This window comes from Xenopus tropicalis, chromosome 6 (assembly GCF_000004195.4).
Source record: "Xenopus tropicalis strain Nigerian chromosome 6, UCB_Xtro_10.0, whole genome shotgun sequence".
Classification (NCBI taxonomy): domain Eukaryota; kingdom Metazoa; phylum Chordata; class Amphibia; order Anura; family Pipidae; genus Xenopus; species Xenopus tropicalis.
The window spans coordinates 21,736,749-21,757,399 of NC_030682.2; the positions used below are offsets into that span (position 1 = coordinate 21,736,749).

General features: G+C 40.2%; 1 protein-coding gene across 9 annotated transcripts in view; it reads left to right on the top strand.

Moving 5' to 3' along the window:
• pard3 (par-3 family cell polarity regulator) overlaps positions 1–20,651 on the top strand; it is a 347,219-nt gene that overhangs the window by 26,273 nt on the left and 300,295 nt on the right. For all 9 annotated transcript variants that reach the window (XM_004915463.4, XM_004915468.4, XM_012965666.3 and 6 more), the window contains exon 2: positions 16,022–16,123. In XM_004915463.4, coding sequence (XP_004915520.1) covers positions 16,022–16,123 — 102 coding nt within the window. The remainder of the gene's footprint in view (positions 1–16,021; positions 16,124–20,651) is intronic.

Below are 20,651 nucleotides of genomic sequence, written 5' to 3' on the forward strand. Positions count from 1 at the left end.
TCCAAATTACGGAAAGGCTGTCTCCTATAGACTTCATTATAAGAAATAATTATCATTTTTAAAAATGATTTACTTTTTTCTCTGTAATAATAAAACAGTACCTTGTACTTGACCAACTAAGATATAATTAATCATTTGTGGAAGCGAAACACTCCTATTGGGTTCATTTAATGTTTAAATGATTTTACAGTAAACTTAAGGTGTGGAGATCCACACTACAGAAAGATCCCTTATCCGGAAAGCCCCAGGTTTAGAGCATTCTAGAGATCGGGTCCCATAACTATACTTTTGTTTTTGCGGATTCCATTGTTGCTGAATATGGATTTTTGTTACTCGCCTCCCAGGTATAGCCTTCTACAAGGAAAACCGATCCTGCATTGTGTTTTCTGAATCTGTCTCTAGGGATCATGTCCTTGTAGGAAAATATATGTTGCCGTGTCTTGCTCGAGTAAGTTTGCTGTCACTGCCAATGCACTGTACAAGAGAAGTGAAAGTGTAAGCAGGTTTCTGTCGGGGAAAGGGATTCCGCAAATTCAGGCACGTCTGCCATCAAGCTGGAAACGTCGGCTGTATTTATTCCTTAAAGTTCAAGGGTATGCCTTTGGGCAGTGTTCTTCCACTCAAATATATTTTGGATCTTGCTTCCAAATACTTGCAGCCCTGGGTGACTGAACTGATTATGTGATCTCACCCCGTATGAAATGTAGCACATACCTTCTAATTGCATTCTCTTGAAAAGTCATATCAAGCCGTACAAAACTCTTTCTCTCCCTCTTTATTTTTACTTGAAGTTTTGCCATGAATTTTAACAATAATTGCTAATCGTACAACCCTAAAGTGTCCTCATCTGCACCGATACATATGTGGCAATAAACTGCAAAGCAATCCAGTGTTTCCTTTAAAGGGGACCTGTCGCTCTAAGAAAAAATTATTCTATTGTGTTTGTCAAGCAAAATAAACTTCACTGACGCTATATAAATAATATCAATGTTGTTTCCTTCAGTCTTGGAATTACAGAATCATAGCACACAGGCAGGCACCATTTTGTGGGTATTGTAATTAGTACAGGCTTTGTATCACCCCAAATTCTGGTTTGTACCAGAATAGGGGAGCTGATGCACATTCCCATGCACTGGCTACGCATCTGGATGGTGAAGAAGGGGGAAAGTGAGTGCTGCATAGAAAGTGAAGGCAATCGTCTCCCCAGCCTCTATGCCTAAAGGTGGCCATACACGCTAAGATCTGCTTGCTTGGCGAGGTCACCAACCGAGAGGATCTTCTCCCGATATCCCCACCTACGAATGGGCAATATCGGGTTAATTCAGGGTAATTCGGTCGATCGAATTAGAACGACAGGTATAGACATAGTCGGTTTCGGGGACCGCATCAACAAGCCAATGCAGTCCCTGATCCGACTAAATTTTTAAACCTGCCCGATCGAGATCTGACTGATTTCAGGCCAGATGTCTGTCGGGCAGGCCCATCGTCAGTGCCCATACACAGCCTGATAAGCTGCCGAGTCGGTCTAAGGGACCCATATCGGTAGCTAGAATCGTCCCGTGTATGGGCACCTTTAGGCATAGGGGTATGGAAGGCAATATATGATTGACAGATGGTATTTTGAAATGCCTTTATAATGGGTATGGATCTGTTAACCAAAAAAGGAATTTGGGTTTCATGTTTAATTTTAAAAGGACTTTTATTATATAGCTTTTTATGTCTGGGTGACAGGTCTCCTTTAAAAATTTTTTTTTTTTGTTCGGTTAATGGCCCACGGGTTGTAAATGCCAGCGGAGAAGGCGACCCGTGTTACATTAGCCTTAACCTTTTTCTCTCCCAAATTAAGTTACAACCTAAGAATTCGTTTAGAGGAAATTTTGCACTTTAATTGTTCTTCACTTGACTAAAGCAGGCCATGGAGACCCACTATAAACGGGATGGTAACAGCTTGGTGCTTTGGCCAAATTAAAAACAAAACTAATGGAAACGTTGCTGTTTCTGTCCAATAATTTTAATCAGTCTGCTAGCCAGTCCGTAAGCAGTCCGTCCTGCTGACCCATTTGCTGACTGGTCATCCTCATCATTTATTTATATAGCACCAGCAAATTATGTAACGCTTCACAATAAATTTAAACAAACCGGAATCTTAAAAAGTTTAACAAATAAGGGTATACAGAGCAACAATAGGATCAACGGGCCCTGCTCGCAAGAACTTACAATCTACAGGATCAGTTTCTTCCATAAACGAAGGTAGGAAGCTACAGACTTTTCAACTCTAGGCAGAGCGGGAAGTCGAGTGAGAGAGAGCACCAGTATTTTAAAGTAGAATCTGCCCTTGCATTCCATTGTGGAACGCACGCAATAACAGCAGGAAGCGCCATATTGAGAAGGAGAACCAGTGGGAGAGCGCGAGCAAAGAGAAACAGCAAGACTCGTGCGAGATTGTAACCGAGGGCGAAAACCAGTGGATAGGAAAGATCTGTGTCTCCATTGTGAGCGAGATTGTATCTTTTTACCTTTCTGAACCAGTGCAACACAGTTATAGCGGCTTGGGGAGGCCCCAGGCTGGTCGCTGGTGTTGTTACTCTGGCTAATAGTCATCTTAGCTAATTGCGACAGTTGTTTATTGTAATGGTCCCTCACAACATATTGTTGCCTACACTACTACACTAATTAGAGATGCCAATTGCTGTGCAAATTCTTTCAATAACCCCACTGGCCTCACTATACTAAAGGACTGGGACTTGTGCAGTTGCTGTGCAAATTCTTTCAATAACCCCACTGGCCTCACTGTACTGAAGAACTGGGACTTGTGCAATTGAAACCAAGAGCTTTGCAGTCAAGGAAAAATTAAGCCTCCTTTTTAAAAATAATTATTGGACAATTTTATATTTTATTTTTCAATTTTTTAGTTTTAATCCTGGTCTTTTGGGCTATTTACAGAATAATATATATGGACTAAAGCAAGGTACTATAACTGAATTGTAGATATATGTGATTGTGTGAATTAGTAGGCTGGCCAGCCAAGTTCTAATGTGCTTTTAATTTAGTAGGGGTATTCAGTGCTAATAAATTGTGATTTTATGCTTTTTTGCCCATTCTATTGAAGGTGGCCGAGGTGGGTGGGCCCCCATCTTTTAGTATTGAGCTTTAGGGAGCACACTATTAGAACAATTTGTGAAGAATTGTATCCATAGAGCAATTGAATTTGCGATGGTATGGGCATATTTGGGGCAGGCATGTACAGGCCAGGGCCAACAGAATAATTAATTTGCCCCTGGGTTGGCTGATCTCTCTCGCATGTTTTAAAGGCAGAAAATGGACTGTCTGGGGCTGTGGATTCACAGAGGCATTGCCCATGGGCAGTAGCCCATAGCAATCGATAAGTGATTGGCTTTTTTCAGCCAGCTGCAGGTAGTACAATGAATGCAACATTGGTTACAATTAATTACTGCCCATGAGCAAGCTTGCCCAGTGTTGATAAATTACACCCTTTATGTAACAGTTTGCCACAGTTTTACAGTTCTCTGTATAGGCTGTGTCTTAGTAAATGTCTCTTTATTATTAAAGGAGATCTGCACCCAAAAAAGATCCAATTGTTTCTGCTGTATTTCTAAATGTAATTGCAGTTATCCTTTTCTGTTTTCTGGTTCTGACAAACAATACAGAAAAAGTCAATTCTTGTCCAGATCAGCTGGCTTCTGCTAAATTGTTTCAGGAGTCAGAAGCAGGCTGTGCAGAGAATATAAGCATCCAAACTGATATTTCTTTCAATAGTAATTACATTTACCAAAAACTAAAATAATTTGCTTTCATTACACAAAAGAGTTTTTAGGGCGTCATATAAGGGAGATTCCCTTTTAATTGTTGTGGGGGGTAGCAATGTAGAAATGCAGTCAGCACATAGTATGTTTTCAGTCTGCTGTCTTTAATCAGTATATTTTTGCATTTGCTCAGAGGGTCTGCCATGTTTGATGATAAGCAGTGGACTTTCATCTGTCCAGTTAATAAAGTGCAAACACTGCTAACCAGACGCCAGATAAGGGAAACTATACTTTTATTTGTATGGTGGGAAAAAGAACCTGACCTGTAGCAGTGATTATTTTAGGGGAAATTCCCTCCACACAAAACAAATGACAGGTGAAGGTCAAGCTTGACTAAAATGTTTTTCATGTGTTTGTACATAGCCCTAAGTAAGGTTAATGGCAGGGTTAATGGGGTGTCATGGTCTGCTCAGTACAGAGAAGGGTCGTACATAAGCTACAGCAAGCCTACAGCTGAAATGAATATTCCAGACTTGATGAGTAGCAGAGATTGCTCCCATTTACACACCAATCTGGTCATGGTTAATGATCAGTTCCTCAAATCATCCTATTAAGGTGGCCATATATGGAAGGATCTGCTTGTTTGGTGGTATTGTAATGTGGCCACCCCATTGGCTGATTCAATCATTGTCTTTTGTTATCATGTGACAACTTCTAATTGGTCTTGATTTTTTATTATTTGTGTTTTTTTGAATTATTTAGCCTTTATATGTAGAAGCTCTCCAGTTTGGAATTTCTACTACTATCTGGTTGTTAGGGTTCAAATTACTCTACCAACCAGGAATTAATTTAACGAGTGACTGGAATATTAATAGGAGAGAGCCTGAATGGAAAGGTAAGTAACAATACAATTGTAGCCTCACCGAGCAATAGCTTTTTGGCTGCAAGTTGAGTGACCCCCATTTGAAAACTGGAAAGAGGCAAATAAAAAAAAAAAACTAGAAAAAATGAAGACCAATTGAAGAGTTGCCTAGAATAAGCCATTCTTTAACATACTAAAAGTTAACACAAAGGTGAAACACCCATTTTAAGCCAAATGGCTCATCTTTTCCTGAAATATCCACCCATCAGGGCAAGCACCACATCAACAAGCTATCCTAGTTGGGGTAGGCCAATCGGAAGGCTCCAGATATTTCAGAATATTCAGATATTTGTTTTCTATGGTTTCTATATGCCTACAAGTGTCTGCCCATGTACAGCTGGCTTTATGCCAAGGAGCATATCAGTATGTTGCTGCAGTTCTCATCTGATGGGTCTCTGTAGGCCTGCAGTGTGATCCAATAGTTGGCTTTTGGGCCAGTGATTGGATAAGCTCGATCTGGCCCAACACATGCGTAGCATGGAAATAAACCGATCTCAAGGTGTACAGCTGGCTTTAGGCTCTCTTTATTGATTGTCTGTTACTTATTATTTGCTATTTAAACAGATAAGATCCCGCCTACAGCTAGGTCTGCAGTTTCTGGGGACACCTACAAAACCCACAAAAATGCTTAAAGCAAGATGCCAATCTTTACTTATGTTTATCTTTTCATATAAAAAAAAATCTTTGTAGAGCAGGAATGGGCAACACAGGTTTATAGCTGTACTTGTGCAACAGTAGCCTACAAATAACTATGCAGGCAATCTTTCCATTCTCATATTTCTGTTTGGGCCCTTGCTATAAAATATATTTATTTACTCCGCGTGTTTGAGTATTTTAAATAGGTTCACTGACTGCTCTGGAATGCAGGCTAAAATGGGAATCATCATTGCTTTCTTGTATATATTGGTGTTCATGGACCTCCTCGGGTACTTGGCCCTTTGCAAAGATGGTAACAATTAAGAGATGTATTTCCCAGTTTTCATCAGATGCCTAACTGGATACTGTAGTGAAGGTGTGGGAAAAAAGCATTCCCCTATATGAGGTGTACGACTCGGGCCAGGAGTAGCCTATACATAGTAGAAAATTGTGACGTTTTAGTAGGGGCACCCCTGGGACATCACAGCTGAATTCTGGCTTAATTCACACTCCGTCAGCCTCGTTGCCAGAAGTAGAGGTACAGAGTTAATTCCCCTGTCGGTCAGTGGTATCCAACTGCTAGTGGACTGATTAGGGGGCAAGAGAATATCACTGGGAAATGCTGCCTTCAGTAGTTTTTCTATCGTGAAGCGCTGGCTCAGGCACAATTGCACTGAGATGGCGCCTACATACCAATATTACAAAAAATACATTTGTTGGTTCACGAATATCATTTTAAATGTGAATTATTTGCTATGTAAGCAGTGTAATTTAGAAATAAAAATAACACCATAAAAATCATGACAGTATATTGTATATGATGGGGTACAGATAGAGACCTTTTTATGAGATCCTATGACCTGTCAGATAATTGGCTCTCTACATAGAAAAGTTGAAAGACTTACTATACTTATCTATGCAGTCTTTCTTTGGAATAGAAACCAGGATACCTTATATATACAAGGAGTTGAAAGTATATTGCAATGGAAAACATGTTTTTGTGTGGAATGATCATCCATTCTTGGTTTTGTTAATGTATATAGACCCTCAGGGTAGGGCAGGTAGTTTTGGCTCATGGTATAGATTGTGTGTGAGTTCTGGGGGCGGCCAAGTATTCCTTGTGGGCATGGAAACTCTTCTGTAATGTAGATGTACTGACGAGAGATGTAGGGACACTTACAGACATTTCCAGTTTCAATCAAGGAAATCCACTCAAGCGTGTAATGCATTGTCTGCTGTAATTATTCTTTAATAGATGATGTGTGTAGGAATACAGAGCTTACATCTGAAAAAACCTCCTTCATTAGAACAGTGCAATTAGTGCAGAATGTTAATGAACTGCTTTGTGCTGATTTGTGGCAGGTCATTTAGAGACAAATACAAGTTGAAATATCGAGGCAAGGTTATTACACATGCTGAAACCAGCAATACCAATAAAAGCATCTTCTTATATTAAATATACACCCAAGAAAAGTTATACTTTAATAACTTAGCAAATAACCTGTTTTTCCTGCCACTCTTGGTTCTTAAGGGCTAACCCTTAATTCTTATTTACTTTAACTCATAAATTTAAGATTAAGTTAAGATTTAATTTTCATTTTTAGATCCATAACTCCAGCTTTTCTATAGTAACACTTAGGTAGCATTTAGTAACTCTTCGTATCTCTTTTTTTTTTCTTTTAAGCTTCTTGGTTTTTTGCACTAAAACTCAATTTTTCTGTGTAAACAAGGAAAAAAAAGTTTTTTTTTGTTATCTTTTAAATGTAAAAACCAAGAAAAAAATGACAAAACTTTGCCATCTAAAAGCTGTCGAGGTCATGTAGAAATCAATGGGAGTTGTCCTAGGCAAATTGTAACAATCTTTAATTCGTTGTGTTTTCAAGGTTTTTTTTCGTTTGTACGAAGATTCGTGGAAAAGTGCAAAAATCATGAAAAATTTGTTTCTCGTGTTCCTTTTGTTTTTGTTCCACATTGCAATTCGTGATGCTTTTTTCAATTTGGATCTTTTAATAAGTGGTTAAACTTTTGTGGTTTTAGTCCAAATGAGGCATAGGGCAAATATTTTCAGCAAGCGGAAAAACGCTTGTTGAAAATACCGCCATAGGCCTCCTACCTTTGCCTGCACCCGAATGAATGAGATACGCTGGGGTGCAGGCACATGTAGTCGATATCCGCATAAAAACGCGAGAGAATGCAAAGCCGCGTGTTTGTATGCGTATTTCGGCTATATGTGCCTGCACCCGAGCGTATCTCATTCATTCGGGTGCAGGCACAGGTAGGAGGCGGATGACGCTATTTTCGGCAAGCGATTTTCAGCTTGCCGCAAATATATGCCAGATGCCTCGTCTGACATTAGCCTAAAACCACTACAATCAGAATGCTGATAAATCTGCCCGTTTGTTTTTCCCTCTTATTGAGACACTATTCATAAAAACCTTCTTATGCACTTAAGAAATCCAGGTTCCAATACTGATGGAGAAACCTTATGTACTACTAAGAATAATACATGGTCGGTCAAGTCCTACAGCATGTGGTACCTGCAATAAAATGTGGGTATAATTGGTGAAGGTGAAGGATAATTGAAGGCTGTCTGCAGGCTTTGTTGGAACGGTTTGGCCATCTCTATACAGGGGCAGATTTAAGTTGCCAATTCGAGTCCTTCAGACTAATTAAGCAGTTTATCTGCCTGTGTATGGGCCTCCGTGGTCAACATCTGGTAGGTTAGATTATCCTGTTTGGGACAGCATTGGCTTATTGTGCTGATGTGGTACTCTATCCGGAGGTCACTATAAGTTAGATCATCAAATTAGCCTGATATCGCCCACCATAGGTTAGGAAGATTTATGTCTGATTCATTTCCAATCAGTTGGACCTTTGTATATCTCTACTGGGGTGATCCTTTCTTCTTTGGCCACACTTGTGATTGCGCAGCCATGGAAGTTTACTAGGGGTCTAAGTGTTGTTGAATTGGCCATGTTTGCCATAACAACTTAAGTCTTATTATATGCAATAGGAATTGACACCATAAATACCATGTGTGATAGTACCAAAACAGTCCTCAGAACAAAGATACTCTATCTGAAATTGTGTGGTTTCTAAACCTTAGCCTTATTATAGATATGGTGCTGATTTAATTTGAGCCTAGCGTTGGCCCGAGTCTGAGCATAGCCTTGAGGCACAACGTTATATAGTGGAGTTGTCTCAAAGGCCAGCTTTAAAATCCATTTTATTGTCCGTACCATCTTTACAGTTACCACCTACTATCTGTATTCTTCTTTTAAGGTCCCCATACACAGGCCCTATACTAGCTGCCGATATCGGTCCCTTGGACTGATTTGGCAGCTTATCAGCCCGTGTAGGGGCAGAAACTAGGGGCCTGCCCAACCGATATCTGGCCTAAAATTGGCCAGATATCGATCGGCCAGGTTAGAAAATTCAGTCTGATCAGGGACCGCACCGGCTCGTTGATGCGGTTCTCGAACCAACTGCCCCATTGCCGCCAATAAAATTGGTTTGTTTGGCCCCAGGGTGGATCTCAACGTCTATGGGGACCTTTACTCTCATAGCCACGAGAAAAAGCCAGCTGATTGATAGGCTTGTGAATAAGCAGGCTACATTGGCTTCTGTTACATTGTTTCAAGAGACAGAACCAGGAAACAGCAATTGCAGCTGAAAGCAGGATCCGTGTTGCCATCATGTTTATATATAACTTAACCACTGAACATTTTAAACAAATGTTTTTTGAAAAGCTGCTTAAAATGACATTTTCTTTCATTAGCCTAAATATTATTTTTGGCGTTACATCCCCTTTAAGGCTATACTCCTCCATTTACAATCTCTGCTACTAATTAGTATTTCAGCTGTATTACATTTAGTATTAATATGGTACAGCAAATGGAGTTTGTGGGTTTGAGGGCTATGCATAAAAGCAGATGGAATATGAACAAGTGCTGATGTTGTTATATAAACACATTCCTGCAGATAAAGCACGGGGTTAACGAGTAGCTTCGTTTGGATGTAGCAGGAAAGAACTCACTGGGTGAGACGCCTTAAAACATTCGGCCCCAATGTTGCTATAGCCGGAGACTGGAAAGAACCCATGGCAGCCCAGTGATTAAGCAAGGCTGAAGGTTAGGTAAATGTTTAGAAAATCACTGAGGTTTAAGCACAAGAGAGAAAAATGTATTCTCTTAGTGTAATTATGTTTAGAGGGGTTGTTCACTTTTATATTAACAGTGTTATTAAATGGCCTGTTCTAAACAACTTTAAATTAGTCTTCAAATAGTTTAATTATTTGCTTCCAACTCTCAAATGGGGGTCACTGACCCCAGCAGCCAACAAACTGTTGCTCTGTAAGACTGCAATTTTATATTAATTATCACTTATCATTACTTATCTTACTATTTGTACCCTCTCCTGTTTAACATGCAGTCTCTAACTTAATGACTGCCTGGTTGATAGGGGTAATTATATACTAGCAACCAGACAGCTGTTGCAATTCTAGACTTGGCAGCTGCTGAAAAATCATACTATATGTTAATTTAAAGGTAAATATATATATATATATACACCTTGAAAGCAAGCAAGCAAGTAAGTTTCAGGTGAAACTTAGTCCCTTTGTAAATGTATATTGAAGCAGTAGAATTCTTAATAAATTGCATAAGTGAGTGTAGGACTGGCCCGGGAGAGACTGTAACGTAGTTGCCCTGTTTTGCTTAAAGAGGAGGGTATTTCTTGGTAGCTTAATGCACAGACTGTGTTAATATCCTATATATATATATATATATAAGTCCAAATGGATCAGGCACTCACGTATCAGCAGGATTTATGGTGCCTGGGTGCAGAATTAAAGGTAAAGATAGATGGCACTTATTGATGTCATACTGGTTTTTTGGCGCCATTTTTTTGGGTTTAACTAGGGGATCTGTTTGACACTGAGTCACTTTGAGAAAGGCTGCTGCGCCAGCCGAAACGTTAGTTGTTTGACCAATAAATTATTTCTTTATTTTTCATAAGTCCTGTGAGTGCGGAGTATCTTTTCTGCAGTATATATATATATATATATATATATATATATTGAAAATGGGGGAGTGCAGAGGATTTCTTGTTGTTGTCTATATGTATTTTGTATATGTAGTAGTGCAACTTTCCCTTTTTAGCTATATATATATATATATAATATATATATATAATATATATATATATATATATATATATATAATATATATATATATATATATATATATAATATATAGATAATATATACAAACCACGAGGGTTCAGCACTCCTTAGCAAATGGCTAATTGACCCAGGTGCTACCGATTCAAGCAATTTCAATAAAGTCCACAGGTATAGCGGTGCACACTGGGAATCCTTTAAAAATTAGCTTTTATTGAAATATATAAAACTTAATACATGGAGAAATAGGTCAACGTTTCGGCCCCCATCTTGGGCCTTTGTCAAGACCGCTATACCTGTGGACTTTATATATAAATTAGTGGCCCCAAGCAGGAACTGAAACATTGGTGAAATTTATGTTAAAAAAAAAAAAAATGTTAAGAAACACGGATATTGAAGTACTGACCACCTTGATTGCATGTAATATGCCTTTTGGTTCTTTGCACCCAGCTTTAAGGGAAAGCAGCTTTCAGATTCTTTACACTCTCACATATAAATATATATATATATATATATATATATATATATATATATATACATTTCTAATAGCATTAAGATTTAATGTATGACAGTAGACATAAAGTCTAAACTGACCGATACAGCTTTATCCTTTCAATCCATCCAAGTGCCAGAGAGATAATGACGCTTTACAAAATGGGATTGTAAAGGGACGTGCCAGTTATCCTTCAGAAATGCCATGACACATGGGCAGATTAAGGGATTAAGCATCCGTGGACCTGAGGATGATGCCTGTGAGAAGGGTGAATTACCAGGCTTGGCAGAGCTGTGGAGCATTGATTTACACTTGAATAGTGATGGGAACCCCTTTCAGCGAATGCTTCTCTATGATTGATTGGGGCAGAACGTTTAGCGGTAGAAGCCTGCTTTGTTCCCCAGCCATTTGTTCTTGGGAAATATTTGGGATATTTGTAGGCTTCTCTGTCATTCTTATCCAGATAATAAAACTGCATATTCTTTCTAAGAGCTCCCCTGTGTCATCTATAGATATAACACAGCTGCCAAATAGTTATTATTCTCATTTCCTTTAATAATTGGGCTATTGTTTTACTGCTGACTAGGAAATCTGGCTTGAGGCTCTCCAGCTTTGAGCTAAAATGTACAGTAGCCAGTGGGCTTCTCATTCAGCTTGCCTTTAGTGTCTGTGTCTGCTTAGCATCTACTGTCTTTCTGTAATATACCCTTTTTTATGTCAGAATTTGTAATGGGCAGTACAGGTATGGGACTTGCTATCCAGAATGCTTGGGACCTGAGGTTTTCCAGATAAGGGATCTTTCCGTAATTCGGATCTCCATACCGTAAGTGTGCTAAAAATCATTTAAATATTGAATAAACCCAATAGGACTGTTCTGCCCCCAATAAGGGGTAATTATATCTTAGTTGGGATCAAGTACAGGTACTGTTTTATTATTACAGAGAAAAGGGAATCATTTAACCATTAAATAAACCCAATAGGGCTGTTCTGCCCCCAATAAGGGGTAATTATATCTTAGTTGGGATCAAGTACAGGTACTGTTTTATTATTACAGAGAAAAGGGAATAAGTTTCAAAAATTAGAATTATTTGTTTATAATGGAGTCTATGGGAAATGGCCTTGCCGTAATTCAGAACTTTCTGGATAAGGGATCCCATACCTTGTATATACAGTTACTTCTGTATGTATAAATTTATAAAGCGCTACTTAGGTTCGCAGCGTTGTACAGTAGAATACATTAATGCAACAGGGGGTTATTAAAATAGATAAATACAGTAAAGTACGATAATAAATACAAGGTACAGTTGCAATAAGTTAAGAATCAAAGAGACAAGAGGATCCCTCAAGAGGTCCCTGCCCATAGAGCTTACAATCTAAATTCTGTACAGTCTCTTAAAGAATTTGTTCACCTTAAAATGAACCTTTAGAATGGTGTAGATGGCAGAAAAAAGAGCTATTTAAATTTTTTTGTACTGCAGTTCCTAAGGCTTGGAATTTAAACTGTTAGGTGGTTGCTTGGAGATAAATCACCTTTGGAATTAAAATGGGAGATGAATTGATAACCTGAAAACAGAAGATAAGAAATAAAAATTAATTGAATACAGAAGCCCATCAACCAGACAGCTGGAAAGAGGCAAAATGTTATTAAAGAAATACAAAATAAACAATGAAGACCAATTGAAAAGTTGTTTGGAATAGGATCTGCATTTATATGCCCCTGATAAATTGCTCATAATAAAGAGTGTATTTATGCTGTCTATAAATGCAGATATGCAGTGAATAAAAAGCTTTTAAATCCTCTTTGACAGCTCCTGGTGGCACAGGGTTTACTTTGTTATGCAGATGGACTTCTCCAGTGGGAATCCTCCAGGGTGCCCCAGCGTATTCCGCAGTGCTGTACAATAAATGGATTTATATACATACAGAATTGCCTACAAAGCAACCAAAAAACAATACAAGCGGTAAAGCGGGCCCTTCCCAAAATAGCTTGCAATCTAAAAGGAAAAGGTTTGTGACACTAAACTGTGGAGTAATGGAGCAGTACCCCAAGTCCAGTACCACATAATACCTGATAGAGACTGGTGGGATCCCTGTGGAACCAATTTCACCTGTCAATGACCTGACAAATAGTTGGTTAAAATACTAATAAATAGTAATATTGCCATGGTTCCTTACAATACAAAGGAGCATGGAATGAATCCCTTACTATACTATGGCACCATTCCTGTGCTCCCCAGCCTGGCACACTGTGCAACAAGGAATTAGTTTCTTGTCAATGAAAGATGTATTTGTCATGTTACATCAGAGCGAAACTCCCCATTTCTGCATGGTGCCTTGGTGATATAGGCATAGACTTCCCTGCCCTATTCCATGTATGTGATGCAACAGAAAGTCTGTTTTCTATCTTTATGAATAGAAGTGTGTTTGCTCTTTGGCAGGGATTCCTACAATGGAAAGCTATTTCACTCATCTGCCAAGGCACTCTCCCCCGGGGGCTCGAAAATAGGAAGTCAACAGTGTTTCCAAAAAAATAAAAAGGTCACCGCTCCCCAGTCTTAGCAACTAAGGATTATACCCTGTGGGGTGGGGGAGAGGGGTCTAACTATCTTGCAATGGCTAGTGTCCTCTCAGCACTTCTGTGTATTTCATACATATACGATATGCTATATATAACTACAACGTATACTTGGGAGTAAAACAGAAGATTAAACATTCAGCCCCCAGGCTTCTATATGGAAAGTGCTGATGTCCATTCTGTGGCCTGTGTTTAAGTGCAGTTGTCCTTTGCCAATCTGGGCTGCAGTGCATAATGGAATTCACCTTTTATCTTCTCCTCCCAGGTCCAACAGATTAATAGTGATTCCAATCATTATCGGATACTAGAAAGATGGGGTCAGGGTATCCCCAGGGGTTTCAAACCTTGTAGTGTTGCCACCTTAAAGCAGAACTAAATCAAATGAAGTAGAGTATGGTGATGCCTCACATAATGTTTTGGGGCTTTGTATTAGCCCAAAGTATCCATAGCTTTTCGTTAAGATCTGTATCCAATGATGCCCCTAGCAGCCTACCATTTTCCTTTTTGCTGATTCACCCCACATACTCTGTGCTGCTTTGTGGCCACCCCTAAGCTTAGCTCCTCAACATCTGCCCAGAGCCCGCTGAGCATGTGTAGTGTCGGTGACACTCCTAACATAATACAAGATGGGGAACTCCTGTGCACAACTTTGAAAGCCTGGATCATTGCTGAACTATTAGGCCGCTGCAGTAAACAAAAGATGGCATTTAACTCTATATACATCTGTAGGGTTTCGTTTTGTGTCCTCCCCTCAATGCTTACGATTATGAAGGAAAGATTGGGCTGCAGGGTTGCCGATTGGGCTTCTCTGATTTTTATTGACTCCTTTTGGAATTCCCTATTTTGTTAACTTCAGCCTTGCACCCTAGAGGTTTGCTTTCATTGGTTTTCTTTTTTCTTTCCTTTCTTCTCTGGCTTATTATGGTTTTTGTGGGCCCTGCTTGTCTGGTCTTGTTAATGCACGCATTTGTAAAGCACATGAAGGAAACTCTGTACGCCGGGCTCTGGGACAGTAAATTATATGTTCAACGAGGTTCAACAATGTGCAATAAAAGTGAGGTTTCTGAGCAAATTGTTTTTCCAGGTGTTCTGTGCCTTTCTGTGTATTCTCTCTGGCTTGGCATCTGTATTGCCTGGGCCTAAAGTAAATAGGCACTGCCTGGCCCTTCAGATTTCATTTGCTCTGACGGCTGAACTTAAAAATGGGAAAAGCTGGGAATGTGTAAGCCAATACCTTGTATTCAGTACTTTGAGGAAAGGCAGAAATTTCGTTTTCCAACTAAAAGTGATTCTGTCATGATTTTTATGGGGTACTTTTTATTTCTAAATTACACTGCTTACTTAGCAAATAATTCACTCTACCATTTAAAATGTTATTCTTGAACCAACAAGTGTATTTTTTTAGTTGTAATATTGTTGTGTAGGTGCCATCTCAGTGCATTGTGCCCGAGCGCTACACATTAGAACTGCTTTCAGTTAACCCTATTATTTCTCTTACTCCCATGTAAGTGGAGGAGTCCCAAGCCGGACTTGGATTTATTACTATTGAGTGCTGTTCTGATGCCTACTGGGAGCTGCTGTCTTGCTCCCTTCCCATTGTTATGCTGATTGGCTGCTGGGGGGTGGGGTTGGGCATATCATTTCAACTTTCACTGCAGCAGTAAAGTGTGACTGAAGTTTATCAGAGCACAGGTCACATGGCTGTTGCACCCTGGGAAATGAAGAATATGGCTAGCCCCATGTGACATTTCAAAATTAAATATAAAAAAAAAATCTGTGTTTTTGAAATGCAGGATTCTGCTGGAGAAACTCTATTAACTGATGCGTTTTGTTCTCCCATGACCGTATTCCTTATTTCCGTATTTCCCATGTTGTTGTTTTTAGCTTAAACGAATATGGGGCCCTTACACACATTGATTTCCATCTTGCTTCATGTGTGGCGAAGGGAGGTGTGTACCTTTTTGTACACCCACAAGACAACACTGTTAACTGATTTCAGTTTCGCCTATGGGTCTGTACCCACAAAATCATGTTTGAAGGCAAATGAAGACAAGATTTTACGTTTTACTTGCTCTTATTTGGGCAAAGGATGCATTTGGGCATTCATATTTCTTTTTAAAGTTTGTAAGCAGTTGCCACAGTCTTTGGTTCAGTTCATCTGTCACCCTCTTGTTAATCTTCCAGTGCCTCAGCCCAATAAACCTGGTTTATCTGTTGGGAATGGATTCTATTTGCTAATGCCTGCCTCTGGGAATGTTGGACCTTATGTATTTAGGGCCACAGGTATAATAACACACCTGCTCACAATCTGTCACTAGGCATAGCTTAGATAGAACCATAATAAGAAATAATAAACAGGTTCAGGGATTGCATCAGCATTAATGTTAACACACCGTATACCATGGAGATTGGCTCAAACAACCTCTAACCCTTTCCTCTTTTTCCTTCTCAGGATCCTGGCTATTGGATACAAGTTCATCGTTTGGAGCATGGCGATGGGGGCATTTTGGACCTTGATGATATTCTATGTGATGTGGCTGATGACAAAGACAGGGTAAGTGGCATTTCTTTCCTTTCTATGCAGTTTGTGCCTGTGGTGGAGCACGCCATTTCCTTGAGTTGGTTTTCATTGCCATGAATGGTTGCTACACAGACCGTTTAAGGGAACTTTTTCAAAAATAAAACATGGAAAACAAGACCGTTTCTAAATATAATTAATTAAAATGTTATCCCTTTTCTTCCTTAGCAGCCTGTCTGCCTTTATTGTCTCTCCATGCAGAAGCTGGAGTCAGACTTTGATTGACAGGTAGCGCTAATACATATTTTCGGGCTCCCTTTCCTAACTCCAAAAAAAAAGGGCCAAATAATCGCATTGCAATGAAGGGGATAGGAAAAGTCAGAGCGAGGACCGCATCAATGAGCCAATGCGGCCCCTGATCCAACAAAAAATCAAGCCTATCCAACCAACATAACACTCGGGGAGGCCTGTCGGAGGGCCCCATACAGGAGCAGATAAGCTGCCAAATCAGTCTTAAGTACCCGAAATCTGCCCTTGTATGGCCTCCTTTAACCAATTAGATGAGGTAAAATCTGTCAATGACTCAAAGTCTGTGTTGCAATTAAGGTAGGAAAGGTAGGTTAAGTGTCTGATAAATTGCTAAATACATAAACAAGCTGTAAAAAAAAAAAAGCTGGATTTTATAACCAGTCCAGTTTTACGTATTTTTCGCATAATGGCCGTTCCCCTTTAAGCAGCAGTTGTATAATGTGCATGTGGCAGTGTTACAAATCCTGATGTTCTGAGAGGTCATGTGATTGAGTGGTTGGTTTATGGGCTGGAATGTGCAGTTGTTGTCGGAGTAGGTGTTGGCACAAGTCAGAATTCAGCCATGGGAACTGCTGCTGATAGATGAATCATTCGCCTGACCCAGTTTGTTCTCCTGTGTGTTTTTTTTTATATTATATGAAACATGGTGAAACAGGTCCAAATGCTAAACAAGAAATGTACAGTTTGGCTGAGTCAGGTTTCCAATGAGCTGTGTGCCTCTGTATATGCACAAGGCTGGGTGCTGGAATGTTACATATAAGGCACAGAAATACTTGCTATAGCATATCAGCCTGCTATATAAACTTTCAGCAACACAGAGATATGCTTATTTACACACCAATAATAACTTGTGATGATTGGGATTTAAACCCCTCGTTATGTGCACTCACTCAATTGGGTGCTCAGCCTCTTTTTTTCATATTATCCAATGCACCAGAGGGATACAAAATATATGGCATCTTCTGTCTATATCAGAGATGGGTATAGCTCTTAGGTAATGACTTTATTGTAAGTGACTGTATCTATGTTTATTCCTGCTCTTAAGTGGAACTGAAGTGCTGGTTTTAACCAACATCGCTTTATCATCTGCTATGTCATTGAGTTGCAATAGAACATGAGGCCTTTCCCTTTTTCTAAACAGTAAGTACAGATATTACAAAAAACACAATGGCAACTTGGGCTCCTCCACGTTGTGTTAAACTGCAGCTCCCAAACAATGTTTGTCATTTGCACTGATTCACATAAGGAACACCAAGTGGCTTTCCTGCAGTTCAAGGTGTCCATGAGATTAAACAGTGCAGCAGTTCCAAACAATGAGTAGCTGCTTTCTTTATATCTTTGGTAAATAGTAAGGTGGCCATACAAAGGCGGATCTGAGCTGGTGATTCGGCATCTTATCTGCCCATGTATGGGGCCAACTGCTATGTGGCCAACAGTCGGGCAGATGTCAATACAGAAGGCTTGATTTTCATGTTGGGTCAAGGGCTGCATTAGCTCATCAATGAGGTCCTTGATCCTGCCAGCCCATAAACCCATTGTTGCAATTCGATTTTTAAACCTGATATTGTCCACCTTAGGTGGGCATATCAAGAAAAGATCCACTCTATTAGGAGCCTTGCCAAATGAGCTGATCTTATAATGCATGGGCCAGCTTTGGGCCATAGCATATTATGCTCACAAACATTCCTATAGATACTGCAAGCAATAAGTTGAAATGTGCTGTATTGCTGTTGTAGAGTCCTGTGTATTACTTTAGGCTGGGACCTATGTGATGTGACCAGCTGTTTCTCTAGCAGAACAAGGCTGCCACACAAGCACTTAAGCCAGCACTGCTCATGTCTAGCCAGTCGGACATTCAGAAGCTTGCCTCTGCTGGCCCCTGGCTGGTCAATACAATTGATCCAGATCCACCAGCATCTTACCAGTGAGACACAACTGGTTCCGGGTTGGTGTGGGTTACTGTCATTGTTATGTGTGTGTATATATAATACTGCAGCAGCAAGTGGCACACACCTCACAATAAATAACAAACACGGGCTGCCAAATAGAGTGGAGGATGGAGGCACATCCTAGTGCTGCACTGTTTGGCTTTGGTGTGGCAGGCCTTATTGTGGGTTTGGGCAGTGCCCTAGTCTGTGTGACCGCTCTGCTCTGTCAGTGACAAAATGAAGCTGTGCCCACTTCAGCAGGTTGGTTCACTCAGCCCTGGGCATTGTCTGGTCAGCTTACAGGGGAGTCAGCCATCTAGTGGAGGTGTTTACCTTATATAGTGACTATTATGTGGCAACAGGGGAGGCAGCCATCTAGTGGGGGTGTTTACCTTATATAGTGACTACTATGTGGCAACAGGGGAGGCAGCCATCTAGTGGGGGTGTTTACCTTATATAGTGACTACTATGTGGCAACAGGGGAGGCAGCCATCTAGTGGGGGTGTTTACCTTATATAGTGACTACTATGTGGCAACAGGGGAGGCAGCCATCTAGTGGGGGTGTATACCTTATATAGTGACTACTATGTGGCAACAGTTTCAGTAAGGGAACAGGCACACACAAATAGTACAAGCCCCATTTACCAGTTTCTGAGATAGGTACCTGCATTCCAATCATCATTTTATATATGCCCTAAATGTCAGTGCACTTTTGGCATGCCTGGAAGCAACCTCAGGGCAGAACTAACCTCTGTACATGCCTTAAAGCTGATGGCTTTACTAAACAGCACCTCCCCCCCCCCCCCCACCAAATGTTTTGTAATTCTTGCCTGTGAAACTCCATACTTTGCATGTGTCACAGTTCAAGTGCAAGTGCTTTCCCCAGTCCTTTCCAACAATGCATTTGGCGGGGGCTTCCCATTGCAGCTGCTCTGGATCTAACTAAAACACGCCAAAGCCATAGGTTTAGAGCAGAAGGATAGTCTAATATCCTCAGTTCCTAAATCTTCTGGAATAATTTCCTGCACGTCCCCCTAGCTTTGCCCTCTGCTGCAGGCACAGTCCCACCCCCCTCCATTTAAGTGCTCCCAGCTTCTTTTCTGAGAAGGAACCTTGTCAAGTAAAGTGAAACGCTATTGTTGTGACTCAAGCCCGTCTTTGGGCAATTTCCTATGCACAAAGGAGATTGATTAATGCAATTAAGTTCCCCGACATACTCCAAACAAGCAGAGCGCAGATCTTGCTTCATGTGGCATCCGGCAAGACCTGTATGGCAGGATTGGTCAGGCAGCTCTCGGCATGTCGCTGGGAAGACGAGGAGCCCTTTTCACTGACTATTCATACATGCTGCGACACTACACACTTGTGTGGGGAGTGTAATCGTGCCTTTCTGTGCCTACACAATATCTGCTGCTGCGCAATAATGCTGCAATTGTTGCCTAGGAATTCTGGGATCATGGCTTCTGCACAACCGGTGTCCCAGGGAATTTTAAAGGCAAAATATACTCGGGGTGACTGTAAATCTTAGCTTTTAAACAATTTCCTTTAGTACAGAATAACCTGCAATATAATAAAGCTTGCTCACAAATATATATTTTTTTATAATTATAAATGATGCTCAGTGAGGTCATTGTTATGGCAGTGCTATTTCATTAGTTTTCTCATCAGCAAGCAGTTTTTCACCCTACTCATCTTCATCTTGTTAGGAAATACCATACTGATAACCTCCATGGGAAAAAATGAATCTGCACATGTAGAATTGCACCAGTGACTGAATGTTCCTTTGGCTGGATGGTGCCTTTGCTTTAAAATATGGTTTATTTACCAAGTGCAGGGCAGGGTGCAAACTGCTATGGGTTATTTTTTGGACATTTTCAACCTTCCCTGCACTTTGACACAGGACATATTGCTCCATAATGAAGTGCAGAGACCTGGGGCTGCCACATGAATACAATTCTGCTTGTGTCCGGCACATTGGCATCTCCCCTACCCATGTGCAATATAGACCCCTGCTGTAAGTGCTTTGAGAATGAGGGGAGTGATTTTGTGCCCCTTGGAGCTCCTGCAATTGAATGAAGCATTACTGATATGTTTACTCTATGAGAAATCCCTACTTTCTGTATGTATGTGTAGCCCATTATATAAAAAGCAATCCCCACCCAAAATCTGTTTCGGTGCCTGGAGAAGAAAATTGTAATTTTAAAAAACTTTTATTACACATTATTCATTGAATAAATGTCAGTCCATTTCTGTTTATCCCTTATTTCTGTCACTGACTCTTAAAACAATGTAGCAATTTATCTTGTGTTTAATAATATATGAGGGTA